This window comes from Poecilia latipinna, unplaced genomic scaffold (assembly GCF_001443285.1).
Source record: "Poecilia latipinna isolate Pla-1442-1.1 unplaced genomic scaffold, P_latipinna-1.0 Scaffold398, whole genome shotgun sequence".
In the NCBI taxonomy this organism is placed as follows: Eukaryota; Metazoa; Chordata; class Actinopteri; order Cyprinodontiformes; family Poeciliidae; genus Poecilia; species Poecilia latipinna.
In genome coordinates this window covers 338,651-356,666 of record NW_015113014.1, presented here as the reverse complement: position 1 = coordinate 356,666, position 18,016 = coordinate 338,651, and the positions used below count along the sequence as shown (strand labels likewise).

General features: G+C 41.7%; 3 protein-coding genes across 8 annotated transcripts in view; 2 read left to right on the top strand and 1 right to left on the bottom strand.

Annotated features, from left to right (window-relative positions):
- Positions 1-2,464, top strand: part of gins4 (GINS complex subunit 4 (Sld5 homolog)) — an 8,801-nt gene extending 6,337 nt beyond the window's left edge. Inside the window, exons 3-8 of one of the 2 annotated variants that reach the window (XM_015037238.1) lie at positions 302-415; positions 489-586; positions 665-753; positions 841-931; positions 1,078-1,184; positions 1,647-2,464. In XM_015037238.1, coding sequence (XP_014892724.1) covers positions 302-415; positions 489-586; positions 665-753; positions 841-931; positions 1,078-1,174 — 489 coding nt within the window. In that variant the 3' untranslated portion in view covers positions 1,175-1,184; positions 1,647-2,464. Of the gene's footprint in view, positions 1-301; positions 416-488; positions 587-664; positions 754-840; positions 932-1,077; positions 1,185-1,611 lie in introns of both variants that reach the window. The other variant, XM_015037237.1, reaches the window with a different exon arrangement.
- A 1,737-nt stretch (positions 2,465-4,201) lies between these two features.
- Positions 4,202-5,721, top strand: ppp1r3c2b (protein phosphatase 1 regulatory subunit 3C2, duplicate b). The gene is made up of 3 exons (XM_015037236.1): positions 4,202-4,367; positions 4,487-4,547; positions 4,743-5,721. Exons 2-3 carry the CDS (start codon positions 4,528-4,530, stop codon positions 5,605-5,607), a joined length of 885 nt encoding a protein of 294 aa, XP_014892722.1. The 5' UTR covers positions 4,202-4,367; positions 4,487-4,527; the 3' UTR covers positions 5,608-5,721.
- A 408-nt stretch (positions 5,722-6,129) lies between these two features.
- Positions 6,130-18,016, bottom strand: part of phyhip (phytanoyl-CoA 2-hydroxylase interacting protein) — a 21,529-nt gene continuing 9,642 nt past the window's right edge. Inside the window, exons 1-6 of one of the 5 annotated variants that reach the window (XM_015037232.1) lie at positions 15,336-16,001; positions 14,725-14,783; positions 11,954-12,130; positions 10,038-10,212; positions 9,102-9,219; positions 6,130-9,017 (exon numbers count right to left, since the gene is read on the bottom strand). In XM_015037232.1, coding sequence (XP_014892718.1) covers positions 8,471-9,017; positions 9,102-9,219; positions 10,038-10,212; positions 11,954-12,130 — 1,017 coding nt within the window. In that variant the 5' untranslated portion in view covers positions 14,725-14,783; positions 15,336-16,001 and the 3' untranslated portion in view covers positions 6,130-8,470. Of the gene's footprint in view, positions 9,018-9,101; positions 9,220-10,037; positions 10,213-11,953; positions 14,431-14,724; positions 14,784-15,335; positions 16,002-18,016 lie in introns of those variants that run through there. The other 4 variants (XM_015037231.1, XM_015037235.1, XM_015037230.1 and 1 more) reach the window with 4 other exon arrangements.

Here is an 18,016-nt window from a genome sequence, read left to right as displayed (position 1 = left end):
TGTCTCGGTCTCGATACACTCTGGTCTTGGTCTTGTCTTGGTCTCGGGTTAGGTGGTCTTGAACACAACACTGGCCTCTAGAATGACGCTGCTAATGGCTGCAGTTTTGTTGGGGCTTCTTTGTTACATTTTGATTTGTTCTTTTTGGGAGGCTGAGGTGTTGCAGGTGTTAAAATACTAAACACCTGTAACTCATATCGTCCACCATATGAGTTACAACAAAATTTAGTATTTTAGAATTGAACTGAAACATGTTTTTTTTTCCTCCCCTAATCCGTCGACTGACTTTTCCCGCCAACAGGAAGCTAACCTGCAGCGAGTGAAGAAGGGCGACGCCAAGGCCGGCTTCCATCGGATGGAGATAGACAGGATCCGCTTCGTCCTCAGCAGCTACCTGCGATCCCGCCTTCAGAAGGTCCGTTAAACACGTATGAAAACGTCGCCGCCATCTCTGCCGGTGTCTTGACGTTTGCGCTTTCCACACCCAGATTGAGAAGTACTTCCCCCACGTCCTGGAGAGAGAAAAGTCTCTAGTCGAGGGTCAGCCGTCTCTGCTTTCTCCGGAGGAGTTTGCCTTTGCCAAAGAGTGAGTGCAGCAAATGTGGCTCGCATTGTGTTAAAAGATTCATCATTAAAAAAAAAATAATAATAACTTTGCATCCAGGTATTATGCCAACACAGAAACCTACCTGAAGGCTGTAGCGCTGAAACGTATGCCTCCAAACCTGCAGGCTGTGGACATGCTCAAAGCAGGTAAAATGACAATATCCGTCTTTGTTCTGTGCCTTGAATGATCGCTGACCAGCATCCTTAACCCCTTTTGTTTTACTGTAACCCCAGTACCGGAGCCCTGCCTGGATTCTTTTGTGTTTCTGCGGGTGAAGGAGCGGCAAGAAAATATTCTGATCGAGCCTGAAACGGATGAACAGAGGTGCTCGTTTTATCTTTCAGGTTCTCTTCATGTGTTGTCATTCGGCTAAGCGTCCAGCAGGGGGGAGTGTAGCCACCTCCCCTCTTTGTGATGCAATATTTTCCTGGCATTGACACTCTGGAAATGCCTTCTTTTGTTTATGTCAGAGACTTTGTTGTGGATCTTGAAGAGGGCTCCCAGCACCTGATGCGGTATCGCATTGTAGCGCCTCTGGTCTCAAGTGGAGCTGTGCAGTTAATTTGAACACATCTAGGTAAGTAAGTTAGCATGAGGGCAATCAATAATCAATAATGAGCCTTAAGCCTTTCGGTGCTAATTCATTTTTTGTAGCTTTTATATTCTCGGTGAAATTTGGATTTATTTATTTATTTATTTATTTTACAATCTATTTATGTCTTTGTTTACACTGCAACTCTTACAAAAGTGTTCATATAAACTATTTTGCAATTACTACAATTTCTCTACTTTGTGTTTTATGACAAAGTCACAATAAAATACATTGAAGTTAATTACTGCAATGTGATTAAGTATGAAAAGTTTTAGGGACTAGATTTCTTGCAAGGTGCCTCATATCAACCTTTTTCTGAATCAGTTTCTTTTTAAATGCTAATTCAGACACAATTTTACGTTTTAGTTCCTTGTTGATGTTTTCTTTTTTTCTCTCTCTCTTTCTTCTGAAGATTATTTGCTATTTTTTTCCCGCCCTGTGAAACAGAAAGGACAGCTGCATCAACATTTATCACATCAGGAGAGCTGCTCCTCGGAGAGGAGTGACTCCTGTCACGGATCCAGATGTGTTTGTGACGCCGCCGCCTTGACGAACGGCGTAGAAGAACCCCGCTTCTGCAGGGCTGTGCTGTTATTTTTGGATGATTATAATCTTCAGAACTGAAGTGTGCTTAAGTTTTCAGATCGTTGCCTCACGCTTACCAGAATATGACCTGCCATGTTAACAGATCCTTTCTGCAACACTGAATCAGTATGACTCATCGTCGTCATTATTGGACCTTTTCTCCGCCGCTCGATAACAGGATGCCTTCCATGACCTGAAGGGGAAGTAATTTTCGGTTCGCTTGGCACCACAGTTCCTGCCTTTCCGTGCCCTTGTTTGTGTGGGGAAAACGGTGGTTTTCTAAGAGGACGTTGTTCCATCGACCCGAACTCGATCGTCTGTGTGTTCCTAAGTTAATTGAAATTCAGCAAACGTCCGTACGCCGTGTGCTAACTTTGTGTTGTAAATATACATTTGTACAATAGACGCATTTCATCTTCAGCTGAATAAACATTGTCTACTGTGAGCTGTAATTATTGAAGCAGCATTGTTATGTAAGCGTGCCTGAGGGTGCAATCAGTGCTTATTGTTTGGCCTCACTCTAATTGCTCAGCAGTTGGACGTGATAAAGAACAGAGAGAGCAAGTGAGCGACCGTCTTTAGAAGAGCCGTCACGTCGAATCGCACTCTTCTCATGCGACTGCTGCAGCTCTGAACTCTGTTGTTTTTAAAGCTTTTTATGAATAAAAGTCTGAACAGTGTGGCGTGCTTTTGTTGTCAACCCTTCCTTATTGTGAAGCCTCAAAATACAATCCAGCACAACTAACTACATTAACTTAAACCATTTAGAGGGTTTGTACCAGTGCTTGAATTTCAATAAGGTGTTCTCAAGGTTTAGAAAGTACTCGATACCTGTGTAATGTCCTTGAAAGTGCTTGATATTCAGTTTGCACAGTTTTGTAATAAAACATATCAGGAATCAACTCCTTACACAATCTAATTGTGTTTAAGCATTTTATTTGAGCAGGATGGTCATTTACCAAATTAATAAATAAATATAATTTCTAATTGCTCAATCAGTTAAACTTAAATAAAGGTGGTTTTATATTTTACGAAAGTTATTAAAAGTGGGGATTGTTTTTGTTACATTTTTGTTTTGTTCCAATCAGTTGTTTAGGAATTTTTTTCCAATATATCATACTTTTTTGTCTTTCGTATGTAGAAGACTGTCATAACGCAATAACCGTAAGAAATGATGCCAGGAGCAGCAGTGCAATGGTTTAGAATTAGAGGTGTCTAAATCCAGTCCTCAAGGACAAAAGTCCTACATATTTTGGTGTCTCCCTTCTCTAACATACCTGAATCAAGTATCACTATTTGCTTGATTCACATCAGCTGAACCAGGGAAAGAACTTTGGGTACCACTGGTTCTGATTGAAGCACATCCAAATGTTGGTAAATCCAATCTAGAATCTTGATGACCTTGAGTAAAATTTGGAATTTTGGTTTTAATAAATCCCTAAACTGTTGCAACAACATGCTGGTTTTAAGAGTGTTTTTAGTTTTGTTAATGTAATCGGAACTAAAACAGGTTTATATGCGTGTTGTATAATATTTTTGAGGTCATATCAAATACTCAAAGTGGCACAGAACCTGGCCGCCGCTGCCAAGTCCATCTCTGTTGCTCTACGTGTAGGACGTGGCTCATAAAAGTGTTGCTTGCTGGGACTCGTTGGTAACTTGGCCTTCCTCCGTGTCACACATGCTTTTGTGAGACAGCCAGGTGCCAACTAGGAGAGGGCTGACTCAAAAGCTTAGACCTCCGCGGAGATTGGTGTCGACTAACGTGTCTGAGAATAGAGCCCAGCATGACTGGGATAGTTTCCATAAAGCAGAATGAAATCACGTACAGCAGAGCTCAACGAGTGCCATACAAACGCAGGAATGCTTACGGCTGAAGAGATCATGTGGCGATCAGTTAAATCTCATTTTCTCATAGTTTGTTTCGTCATAAAACTCAAAATGCTTTCTTTTGTTTTGTTGAAAGCATCCAAAAAAAAACAAAAAAACAAGTTCACTATTAGATGAAGACATCTACTTCTTATGCTTCATTTGGAGTAATGGCTTCCTTCTCGCTGAGTGGCCTTCCAGCCCATCTCGGGACACGTTTCACTGTGGATAATGACACTGTCCTACCGGAACTCAGCCAACGACTTCCCAACGTTTATTGGCTTTTGTTCGGATGTCGGTTTGCACATTTCAGACCAAAACACATGTATTCCTCGATGATCCACACAGCCCCAACTTTTCAACCCTATGCATCCCACAGGTCCAACCACCTCACAGCTTACAGCACTTTAAAGGATCTGCTGCAAACATCTTGGTGTCAGATACCACAACAAACCTTCGGGAGTCTAGTGGTGTCCAGGACCAACGCACTATAATTACATGGGTGGTCATAAAGTTTCACTGGATCTGTGTAAATATTGTAAGAGCAAAAAAACCACAAACGTATCTCTTTGTTAGTCCTGATTGGTCAGCATACTGAGCTGGGCAGAGTCTTCTCTGCTGTATTGAATGAGCTGGTAAAAATAGGAGTCAGTCCCAGCTGGTCCTGCAGACAGAGGGATAACTCAGCCTGTAGCCCAGCCTCCTGAGCTTGAGAGATAGTAAGTGGGAGCTTTGAAACACATTTTTGTATTTTCTTCTTTATCTAGGCAAACAAAAACTGAACAGAAGATTTGCAGTAATGCTGACATGCTTCATCATTTGTCTCGAACACAGGCTTACCCACTGAGGTAAACATCACCATCACTCTGCCAGCATGGAGATGTCCAGTCCAGCGTAAGTATGCTGTCCTGCAGCTGTGGGATCTTATGTCTTGCTTTACTCCTTCAAAATGAGGACGATTAAATAAAATGTTTACATGCCCTTTGATCTTGAGATGTGCTCTTTCATTCATCCTATGAGCAAACTGTACTGCAAATTTAACCCCACCTCCAGTGCAGCAGTAAACTTCCTTGTTTACTTCTTGCCAAGTGTTCTGCCGATGGTTGGCCTGGGCTCCAGGGCTCACTCGGCGGGACTTGTGGAGATTGCAGTGCGCCTGTGCTTGAACCAGCGTGAACATCTGTGTCCCCACGTGTGGGTTCCCATCCTGAAGCCTCAGCGGCCCTGCATCCGACCCCCAGCAACAGATCAGCCCCACGTCTACGTCACCAACCATCTGAGTCACCCCTTCTCACCTTTCTTGAGTGACCTGGACGATGATGATGATGATGGCGACATTTTGATACCGGTCAAGAACAGACGTGTGGTATTTGCAGACAAGCTGGGTTTCTCCCTGACGGCCGTGCGCGTGTTTTCCCACGAGGAGGATCAGCGTGACCTCGGCCCACTGCCCTCCCTGCAGGGTTTGGGGAGCATGACGGGGGACGCCTACAGCTGCACCGTCAGCACCTGCTGCCCGGGGACGCAGCTCAAGCTGGGCTTCCCGCAGCCCTCGCTGGACTTCCAGTCCTTCCGAGCCAAGCTGGCCGAGAGCATGGTCACCCTGGAAAACTGCGCCGTCACCGAACAGGCCCTGCAAGGCAGCGCGCGAGTCAGAAACCTCAGCTTCCAGAAGGACGTGCGCGTGCGCATCACCTTTGACTCCTGGTACAGCTACAGGGACGTCCCCTGCACTTACGTGCAGAAGCGTTTCGGAGGACCCCAGACCGACATCTTTGAATTTGATATAGCGATTCCTAAAGTGCTGGATGCCAAGAGGAAGATCGAGTTTTGCCTAATGTATTTGCCCGCAGGGCAAAGTGAGCCATTTTGGGACAACAACAACGGGCAGAATTACAGCATTTTGGTGTGTGTGAATTCACACCTCTGCCATGGGAAAAGCGAAAGTGCATGAGAAGTAGCTTAATATGCCGTCGCTATTTAGCTTCTTCATATAATAGTGTACTTTTCTATCTTAAAAGTGTTTGTTTTTGTGCTTTATTCAAATAAATCTTTGTTCTTCCATCTCTCCGGTGCCATTTCCTTTCACTCCACATTCTTGTGTCCTGACCCACTTGTTGGCCTCTCATCTCATACTGTTGTGTATGCAGAGGGATCCCTTACACTGCCGGCATCACCGGCATTCCCACATAGGTCAAAGATGACTGGGCCGTCACACACACACACACACACACACACACACACACACAGAACCCTCAAGTCAATCTTAGCTGAGCTCTGTTTATAGTCTGACAGGAATCCTTCACCTTCCTTTACTTTATGAGCAAGAACATGGTTCTAACTCTTATCAGAAAACTGGATTTAGCATCAAAGGTGTGAAAGACGATTTGACATTTGGAAATGTTTTTGATGCTTTAGAAGCAGAAATCTAAGCAGCACGTTTATAGAGAAGGAATCTGTAGAAGTCATGTAAAGATAATTTATGTATGTTTTTCTTTACTTTTTTGACTGAAACTTAAGTCTCTGACAAACAGGAACATCAAACTGCAGCGAATGACAAAAACAGTAATGTCATAAAGGTGGGAAACAACAACATGAAGGTATTGGAAGAGAGTTTCAACAAGTACAGATGTCGGTAAAGGAAAAGCCTTAAAATTCATTATAAACAATGTAGCATTATCGCACAATATAATGCTTGGCAAAGTCAAGTCGAAGTTATTTAGTGGACATTTATTCAGTGGGGGAGAAACATTTCACAAGAAATTATAGTTTTTAACCAAGTCAGTGATGTGACGCCTATCTTTAAAGTATATTTTTATTTATTCTAAGTTCTCTAGACTTTCTAATAATTCATGATTTTTTTGTCACATTACCATGAGAACTATCTACTCTCCCTTTGAAAGACGTAAACAGAGACATTTGAAAAAACAGACAAAAACACTGAAATGTTATAAAAACTCATTAAAATACTAAAACAGTTTGAAAGAAGAATTTGTGTCATTTGGTGGAAATATGTGGAGACAGTCATTGAAACACACAACGATGAACTAAGAGAAACCCAAAATCAAAAAACATAATTCTACTCAGTTGTATTAACCAAGCCTGGATCAACTTGGTCAAATTTTGATTACTTTATTTTTATCGATATTAATGTTCTTCAACATTCCAGCAAGACACTTTTCTCTACTTGGTTACAATTCAGTCCAGAAGTCAAGAGACCAGAGGTCAGCACCAGAAGAGAGACCCCCAGCCAGTCCCAGGGTGACCCTCTCTACCGTAGATGACAGTGTGGGAGCTGCTTCCTCTAATTCCATTCTCAGAGAGAGATGACAGCTCAGGCTGACGTTGGACCAAACTAGGATACCGCTTTGCGGCTCTCGAGGGTGACCAGAGATGAAGGACCAAATGTGGCACACTTACAGTTCATTCCTCTGTTTCTTTCCCCCAAATGTCTCCTTGAAGATAAAGCAGGTATCTAGAAAATCAAAATTCTGAATTAAACAAATCAAGTAACGAATCAGCAAAAAATACACACGTTCTAAGTTAACCTCAGAATTTCCCATTAAGATATGTGTTTCTTGTTTCTTTGTAAATAAATAGTTTCATTATTGTTAAAATTAACATTTTGATTTCAAATTAAAATGTTGGTATTGTGATGTAAGAATAACTACAGTGTGTTTTTGTAACATTTTCCTCTCATTCCTTTCTTGAAGTGTGCAGCATACAGAGATAATTCACGCTCCAGATAGACAGGTTTTTGACATATGTGCAATTGATATAAATATATTTTAATGAGACTGATATGATTTTTAATATATACATATAACTGCATAGTCAATCCACTGTTTATGAGGCCTACAACGTTTCACATACTGTTACTGCCTGTGCATTGTAAGCTTACTGACGCATTATCCAAATCCATTCACGATGTGCAATGTGTATGTATGCATGCATGTGCATTCCCTATGAAACTTTGTTAGAGTGATGGCTTCATCAGCAATTTGAAACAGCAGGAAATCCAACTAAAATAGGTTGTCATTGGGAATAAAGACGAGTTTATCACAAACAAAACCTACCCTCTTCCATGGACATTATGGAAAATGCAGTGGTCAAGGAAATATGTGTATGATATCCCACTATCAGAAATGTTGTAGGAGAGACTGAGTACTGTCCTTTTTGCAAACAAAGGTTGTACAAAGTATTTGACAGCAGGGTTACCAGTGATTTTGCCACCAATGGATATGTTAAAAGCAATTCTATTTTAACATTGTGTTTCGCCCCACTGAATAAATGTCCACAAATTAAAGTCGTAGGACTTTTCTAAAAGGAAAAGAGAAACTTCAATGAGTTAGAAGAATTTATTTTAAGGCTTTTTGCGCATCTTTAGCCAGGGGGCAACACATTAGTCTGCATCTTTAGGTCATAGGTGGCAGAAATGCTGGCAGAGAGGGAATCCCGAGAAGTCAACAAAAAGATCTGTGCAACGTTCTTTTTTTCTGAAACTCACATTTCTGGAAGGCAGTAACATCAAACTCACGGCGGAACAAATGACGAAACAGAAACGTTGTGGACGCAGGAGAACACATGAAGACACGTGAAGAGTAACTATAGAGCTCTGTAATATATATTATCCAAGGGGTCGATATAAAAAAACTCCTCCAATTCAGGGTGGAGGTGGGGTGGGAAGCAGCTTTAACACAGTTCAAGAGATTTATTTCTCCACCATCCTCTGACTAGCCCATAGTTTCCTCGGCTGTTTTGTCCAATTCTGGGTCTTTTCGAACTGTCGACTCAAAATCAACTTATCAGGGGTTCCCTCAGCGTCCCACGCTGATGTTGCACACTTTGCAGCTTGGATCTTTCTTGGCATTTGCTGTGGTCAGACTCATCAGCTGGTGGTGCCCACTGATCTGCTCCACGCTGCCCTGATCCACGTGAACCGGCTCCGTGAAAAGCACTTCCAGGATCACGTCACTGGCGTGGCAGTACACAGGCTCCTCCCCCTGCCTCTGGGGGGCAGTGTAGGTCAGAAAGGGGTTGGAGGCCAAGTCCAGCCTCGGCAGGCGGGTGCGACAGAAGTCGTCTCCCTCTGTGCCCACAGGCGCCAGCACCAGCACCACGTAGTGATATGCCGTGTACATGCAGTAAAAGTCTGCAAAGTACAGGCAGGTGTTTGGGTTCAGCAGGACTCCAGCTGGAATGTGGAATCTGAGGGGGCCGTACGGAGAGTCTTTGGGAGGGAGCCCTGTGTCAAACTCCGTGTTGCAGCTGAAGAAGACTCCTTGGAGCTTGCCATTGATTGGAGAGCCATGACTCCCGCTGGTGTCTTTCATGGCCGGACGCATCAGTCCCCCACATTGCCTCCTAACGCAAGACACAGAAAGAAAATGAGAATTTCTTTTGATCAGTGTGACCAATCAGGTCAAAGAGAAGAAGAACAGCTCCAACCTGACATAGTCAAAGTATTGTGGATGCTGGTTGCGATAGAACACAGAGAATCTCAGCAGTCGTCCTGCAGGACCGCTGGCCTTGTCGAGAAGCTGCTGAAGGTGTTCCATAGCATAGTCTGCAAAAATGTTATTAAAAAATAATCATGTCTCCTCGACAGATGCTTAGAATATATGGTCCCCCAAAAGTATTCACACCCTTTGAGCCTTTTCACATATTGTGTAAATAACCCAATGTGTTAAGGAAAATGAATGATGCATAAGTTTTAAGATTTTTCACGTAAACCATTGTCATGTTCTTTTGCATTCAGTCCTCATTACACCTAGATGTGAAAGTTGGTGTCCTGATTAAAATTGGAAGCATCATACCCTTGGGATGTTCATTTCAGTCAGACTAGGTGTAATGATCTATTACAAGCTAAATGCAGTGATCCTCGGAAAAGACCAGTCAGAGGCCACAAAAGACTTACAACTAGGGTGGAGATTTACTATCCAGCAAGACAACTACAGACAGTGTGGGATAGATCAAAGTGCATTAGTGTGTTGGAGTGGCCCAGTCAAAGTTCTGACCTAAATCCAACTGGGATTATCTGGCAAAGCTTGAAAAGTGATTTTCACACGTGCTTCTAATCTATTCGACAGAGTTGAACCTAGTTTTTAGATTCCAAAAGAATAAACAGTAAAACTATTGATACAATGACACTGAATAACAAATGCATAACACAGTTTTCAGATTTTTTTTTTTTTTTGTAAAAACAAAGAAAAAAAAGCCTTTGTGTTGGTCGATCCAATGCAATCCACATACATTTCACTCGTCCTTGTGGATGAATTGTGAAAACATTCAAGGGGTGTGAATACTTTTCTCTTATCTTCAAAGTTCTAAAGCGTATTTATCAACCCATACAACCACTCTGTTGCATGAGCTGATTAGTTTTACCTCCAGTGCAGAACTCCACCACCGGGCTCCACTCTGACACTAGGTAGTCACCGTCCGACTGCCTGACGGCTGTCTGGACGGCGACACAGTACTCCGTCCGCGGGCTGAGGAACCAGTGTCCTCTCACCGCCATGGGCAGTGGGACAGCCTTGGCCACCAGCTTGGTTGGGACATCCTGAACACCAAAGAGGGGAAGATTGTTTAATGGACTTTTAAGGAAGTAAATTATGCTTAAAATTGTGAAATCGTAATTTTTTTTTTCAGCATAAACGCTCCATTATTAGCATTATGTTCCTTCTCAAGCCAGAGGCACTGCAACTAGGACACATCTAATCAAATCAACAGCTTTGTTTTGGCCAAGGCCTCTAAGCAGCACAGCTAATTACCGGCTCAGCGACTCGCATATCCATGGAAACATCTCTGATGCAAAAGTTTGTTTATGCCGCTTTGTCGTTTGCTGCTGAGAGGGAAAATAACCTTGATCCTGAAACATCTCTCTAATTCCCATCCCTGCTTTGATTCCTCTTTTTTTATTTCAGTGACAGGATGCAGGTTGCAGCAATAAGCCATAACCACTATCAGGGATTTACAGCTGCAAGGAAGGGAGACTGGGATCCTTTATTTTTATCATCCACATGTTATGTGCACGTGGATATCATTTGAGTGAAAGCGTTGACATGAAACTGAGTGCAGAAACGCAAGCAAAGCGTAGCAAAGTGTCAGAGAGGCAGTTGCTTGAACGATCTTTGCTTCTGCAGCTTCACTTCTCCTCGGCTGTTTTTTTTTGTTGTTTTTTGATAAAGAGAACTGTATTTTTTTTTTTTTATCTCAAGGTGTGTTTTAAAGAATCCCTCTCCAGTGTGTGACAACTTGGCATTTTATGAATTGAACTAGAGATGACCAAAAGCTCTCCAGATTTCAAACAGAATCCCGAAGTAGTCCTTTAATCTAGCGCCAAATTGTGAACTGGGAACCAGATTGCAAAAAAATTAAAAATTTCATCATTAGTCACTGAATCTATGGGCCTATATTTCTTACAGTGCCTATACAATGCATCATAAAAGGGAATTGATTGAACCTGCTATAACACTTGCTCGAGTTGCAGATGTTCCTTTTCCCAACAGTGTGCCACTGCCAAAGTAATGGCACTTAAACATGATAATGAAGTCAAGAGGGAGCGGAAGCTTGCATAATAATAATAATAATTTAAAAAATTATCACAGGTTTGAGGGTAGTTTACCAAAACCACTCCATTCAGATTAGCTTGTTAGCATGCTAACACTCATTAATTAGAGAGAGCCCCCCAAAAAAGCCAACGTGAACAAATCTAAAACGGCCTGAGGTTCTGCTTAATATGAACGCATCTGTGTTTATTAGTAAAATGTTTGAGATAAATCTGTTGTGAAGGGTGTGCAGACAGATGCGCAGCTCCAGAAGATGGTAGGTGCTATTAGCTTAATAAGACATACCACATTATACGCTTGATATTTATATACCCTGGCAAAAACTACAATTCTTCTTCTTACTTTTATTATTATGTAGCTTCAAAGTGCACTAGATGCAATCAGGTCTAGAACGGCTCACTGCTGCGGCTGAATTTGTCAGCTTTAGTTCACTTTAACGGGAAACAATTCACAACTGAGTCACAAGCCTGCAGCTGTTGACTGCATCCCTTTCCCCTTTTTGCCTGTATTGGAAGTGACTGAAAGGCCACAACCACTCTGTGTTAAACCTGATATCCCAACAAATGCAGAATACCAAGATGTAATGAGACCCATTGTACTAACCAAACTGGGCTTAGTGATTGTGGAGAATTTTGATTTTGGCTGATTTGAACATGGGGGAAAGATGTTAATGGAGACAGAGCAGCTGCCCTGCAGGTAGAGGATGAAGAAACAGAGGATGAAGTTTCAGACCCTGTGTTTGAAGCGGTTCGGATCCCTGTTCTCTTTGCGGCTCAGGTCGATGAAGAAATGCGTTGCTCTGGCTGTGTCCTCTGGAGGCATATCCCACATGATGCGGAAAGAGTCACAGGTCACCTCACAGATCTGGATGTTGCACGGAGTGGCGAGAGGGGCGTCCATTTCTGTCATCTGCCATTAGATTAGGAGATAAACACACACGGTTAGGCTGGTCTAAACACAGGCTGTGATAGCAATGCCTTGATCTGTGCAGAATCTCCTCAGACAGTGTCACCGGAGTCAGCTCTGAGCAGCAGCGGAAAACATCATGGATGAACACGTTTTCAGGCAGAATTTAATTAGACTCATTTAGGGATTTGTGTGGCTGCCTTTTTATTCACTCTCCAAACATTTTTCTACTCCACCTCCCTCTTCTTGCCCTCAACTGACATTTCCAGTTATTACACAACTCAATACGCTCCCAGCGGAGTGAGTAGCCTCTGTTTTGCCTGTGCATTTCATAATCCACCTACAGCAGTCTCCAGGCAACCACTCATCAGCAGCCTCCCTCACAGTCTTCTCCTGTGATTCTCGGGGAAGGGGGTCACAAACAAGCCCCTTTTCTGCACGTGTCAGCAGGAGTTAAGACTATAGGAAACTTATTAAATATTTCTACCACCCCTCCCTGCTGGAATTTGCACAAAACGGCTGAACAAGTGAAAGAAAAGTGGCTTCATATTGCCAAAATTGGGGAGGCTTGCACCCCAGCAGCAGCAAGTGATGTACGGTCATATCTTCATCGCTGCCTACTTGATTCAGGTGGCTGCACACACAGCCCAGAGCATTAAGCCGGGAGCAATCTGCTGGTCAGTCTGTGTTTGTTTCATTAGCTCCCGCTTTCTCGCCTCTTAACTGATGGGAAGACTCCGCAGTGGATGCACTTTGGCTGAGTTTCCCCCCAGAGGCATCCACTCCTCTGTAGTTTTCCAGTAATAATCATCCAACTGGAACTTTGCAATCTTCTTTTACAATATAGCTGACCGCAGTGCCTTACAGTATGTATTTTGATCTACATGTGACGTGTCATAAAACAGATAGCACAAAAATGTCAAGTGGAAGAAAAATATTTATGATTCTCTCAAGTTTTTTTTTTTTTTTTTTAAAAGCGACACATATTGGTATTTTCCTCTGAGGGTAAATCTAACACCCAGTCTAAATCTTTTGTAGCATCAAAAGTTTTTTTTTTTTTTTTTTTTTAAGTCCAGGATTGCCTTGTGTTTAACTCCATCCATATTTTCATCAACTCTGAAAAGTTTTCACGTCTGACCTGAAGGTGAGCATCCCCACACCTTGATGCTGCCGCCACAATGTTTCACCGAGAAGAAGGTGAGACCTGGATCTTACAGTGTAAAAAAAAAATTCTGACGTACAGGAAGAAAAAAAAAAACAGCTTTGGTTTTGTCTGATCGGAGCACCTTCTGTAAATGTTGGCCGTGACCTTTACTTTGACCCTGACATGCTGGCTTCCTATGACAGTGGCGGCAGTTTTCATGCCTCTTCTTGCATGAAGGCCAGATGTATGGAGTACAGACCAATGGAGCAGCTCAGGTGTTACCAGGCATCTCTAGGTTGCTCCTCTCTCATTGCCAAGTGAACCACTTCAGGTGGAGGGTTGTGTTTTTGTAGGGCAGCAGGTGTGCCGTCGTCTTGATGGATTTATCAGAGCTCTGTGAGATGTTTAAAGCTTTTCTGATGTTATTTTATAACTTAACCCTGCTTTAAGCTTCTTTGTGTGCTGTGATCGTTGGGCTTGACGTTGCCTGTTTGTTAATGTTCTCTGATAAAGGCCTGAGGCCTTCACAGAACAGCTGGATTTATACTGAGATTAAATTGATGACTTTATATTACGTGACTTCTGGGTTTTGCTTAGGGACATTAGATTAACCGAATACAAATGTCAGATTTTTACTTGTAAAAAAAAAAAAAAATGAAACCAAGCATCCTTTTTCTTCTTCTTCATAATTAAGAACTGCTTTGAATTGGTCTGTTAGATAAAATCACACCAAAATTCACTGAATCTTGTGGCTGGCTGTTTTTGCAAAGCATTGTAAAATTCCAGCGTCTCCTACAACATAACAGTACTTTTTTTCCTCTCTCTCTTATTAAGCGCACGCTCACACTGTAAATATGCAAATTCAAAGATGCTGCTAAAAATAACATTCTCCTTTTGTTGTCTGTGTGATGCGATGAAAGACAAGCGTGTAGAGGAGCCATCATTTTTGACCGCTGGGTTCGCTAAGGTGCTCTCCCGCTCCAGGATGATGGACAGGCTGCAGCAGCTCATTAAAGCCTTTGAACTGTGAAATTTGTAAGGTAGCTCGTTCACGCGGCGACAGTGCAGAGAGAGGGGATGCATCACGTGTGTCTCCATGCGTCTGCTTTCCAGCTGCCTGCTCTCTTTTCTAACCATGGAGCCTTTTCAGAGACGGAATCTGGGGCAGGGAGAGAGAGAGATTCTCACAGGACCGGTCATCAAAAAGCCCTACGCCTCTCCTCGTGCGCTACTTTCGGATCAAAAATGTGTGAGCGCGGTTCAGACAAAGGTCTTAATATCATTCACAGGCTTCCACTGCATGACCTCATTTGTAAACTGGCGTTTCGAGAAGAAATCAGAGTCAATTATCTCTACTTTAATAGACAGCTGCTTCAAACAAGACAGCTGGCTCTGGCTGATAATTACAATGAGTTTTCACATCATAAATCCTGCTTTGTCCACACATGCATACGTTGGGTGGGTCATCCGTGCTCCTATCGCCAGACACACAGATGTCGAGATGCAGCAATCCTGCACATTGAAACAGAAAGGTGCATTAAGCAATTTTCTGAGTTGAACTTAACGCTTTCCAGGACTTTGATGTAGAACTGAATCAGACTTTGATGTAAAAGAGAAGAAGAAAACAAGTGTAGTATTTTTTTTTTATCAGAACCAAATATAGCATCACTGAGTTTGAATCCAGTTTTTCTAGAAGATTAAAGCCACTGAATGATAAATTATGTGACAAAAACATAAAGCCTATGGTTCATCTGCACAATTTAAGCAATATATGAGAACAATAATAGCCCTATTCTAATAAATAATCAATGCAACTCCATAAAACCCATTCCCTGTCCTGTAACAGCATTAATGATTTCACTAAGTGTGTTGCTGATGTGAAACACTATCCACTAGTCATTTCCATCGAATTACATATCAAATATTTCTTTAGAGGTACATAGACGGGAAGTAGAGGTGGAATAAACAAGTTCATAATAACCTAAATAGAACAATTCTGCCGATTTAATTTCTCGGCATTGACAATGATCAATAAGTAGAATAGTTTTAGAGCATATTTCTTACTCGTCTGAGGTTCGGGTTTATGATGGGAGACGTTTCTTTTCCTCCTTACTTTCCTCCACTGATGCTGCTGCTGATGGGTCCCCAAGGAAGACTGATTAGCAGGTGAAACAAACGCACACACAGGATCCTTTCTTCTTCTTTTTCTTCTTCCTCCTTCTCCTTCCGACTGTTTCTCTCCCAGTGTCACACAAACAGCCTAACCCCCACCATCACCTTCTCTCCCTCCCTCTCTCCATCCCTCCTTCCCTGCATCCCCTCCTCCCAGTCTCATTTCTCCTCTGATCTCTGCGTGGTGTTTACTTTGACTCCCGTGCAGTTGCACAGATACAGGATGCATAAAAGAATACCCCCCCCCCCCTCAAGCTCCCGTACAAAGGCAGAAATCTGTAAACTGAAACGCGACCACAGCGGGGGAGCATGCGGCGTCGACCTCGTCAGCATCACGGTTTCACCAGCCAACCGTACACAACGCGTCAGTCGGGGAGTAAATCTATCCGGAGGTGCAGAAGCCACACACACTCTCCTTCCAATGTAGGCTGCACACTTGGCTCCTTGACTAAATGTCAACTCTCAAATATGGTGACATTATGGGCACTGGAAGTGCAAACGAGGAGAAGTCATGTTTGACATGCTCTGTTAGCAAAATCAGAAGAGATTAAGCTCTGATTTCCTACCCAGTAGATTACACAGAGCGCCAACCAGACCTAAAAAATATACATGTGCCAACTGTTGTGCCATATGGACGAACTCCACAGGGCTTCTACCCCCACATCCCGTCCCATACTATCCTGGGGGCGAGGGATGCCACCGTATAACTCCAAAGTAAGCAGATTTCCTCTGGCATTATTTTTCAGGGAAAGCAGAGTTATTATGTTTCCTTCATTTTGGATGCCATTAGAGATTAAAGAAATCTTCCTCAGATTAATATGATAATCTGCTACGGAAACAATGGACACAAACACAGGATAAAGACAATATGACAATATAGGCCAGACTCACAGTGAGGGAGCAATCCTCCCAAAGTCACATCATAGTTGTAATTTTCAAAGTGACCATGATGTATTGTTGTTATTTCACACACTATGAGCAGTATTGAGAAGCTTCATTTATTATTAGGCAAGCAGAGATAACAGATAGGCTCACAGTGTAATTAAGCAGCAGTCATCCATCATTAGTCGCAGCTTGACAATGCTGTCCCAAAAACCCCTCTGTGGTGCAAGAGCAAACGCTCCATCTCCTTTATAGGGATGTTAGAATAATTTTTTTGTCATTGACATTTTCTCAATGCCTATTGATGTTTTATTATTTCACAGAAACAATTTTACAGTGACCAATGTGGGACGGTGCTTACTGTTCTTACTGGTTTTGTCTTTGTTTGTGTTGTTTACTGTGTAGTTTATTGTTATTATTGGTGATATTTCTATTGCTTAGCAGTAGCACTTCCAGAAGGTTTTGTAAGGTCTGGCTGCATGGGGTTTGAAAGGGGGGACACAAAAACCACAAAAAAGAAAGAACAGAATTTCAGGTTTGTGTTTCAAGTAACTATTCACATGAGATGACTTTCAAATGTTTGTAAATTATTTTCAAACTGAAAATATCAGTGACCATAATTTTAAAATACTGTGATTTGATGTGTTTTTTTCTTCCTCCTCTTTTTAAATCTCTTTTTCAAGTACACTTTTATTCACTGGCTTTCAACACACTGTGATCTTGCCTTGTACGGCACCTGCCGTTTAAGTTAAATGTTCATGTTTTGTATGTTTTTTTTATACATAATTCTGTATTAATGTACTGCAATTTGGCTACTCCATTTTTTAAAAATGTGCTATAGAATTGTATATTGCCATTTGCTTAATTTTCCATTCTAATTTCATATGGTATTATTAGCATTACAGTTTTATGAAGCACACATACATTTTTGATTTAACAAATAGGGTTGTAGCACAATCAATCCACATCGATGGATCGATTAAGTTATTAATGATCCTAAATGAAAATATCCACCCATATCATCATCTTTTAGAATGCAAAATGGTTGAACTTCATTTGTATTTTGAAAAAAGGTTAAGTGGTGACCTTGGTTGAGTTCTGTTGGAATGTTTTGCTTGAGACACAAAGAAAAAGATGAAAGTTTAAATTCTGCTTTAATGCATAGGAAAGGGGACATAAAAGTCAATGTGAATTTATTAGAGCTCAATATCTGAGCTTGTTTCTTTGTGATTGAAAGATAATCAAGGGCATTTATAAGTTAACTGATTAAAGAATGCACTTAAGAGAGAACCACTAACTCTATGTGAAATGAGGAATAATCAAATATCCCTCCAACCTTAACAAATTAGTGGTTTTTGCAAATGGGACTTTACAAACAGGGGAGCTAAAATCAATTGTGGTATGATTATACGAATCTGATTCTTATCCTGCGATTAATGTAGTTTAATAGGTTTTAGTTATGTTCATATAGCCATTGCAAAAAATATTATTTATTTTAATGCTTTGTACACATCAAAAATGTTTTTTTTACATCTTAAAAAAACTTTTTTTAGGATGTAAAAAAGTTGTGTACAATTTATCTGCATCTGTGGACATGTTTCAAGTGGTATACATTTGATAATACAGAAAATCACAAAAAGACATGTAAAATATTTCCAGTATCTATAATCTTTTTTTTTTTTTTTTTTTTT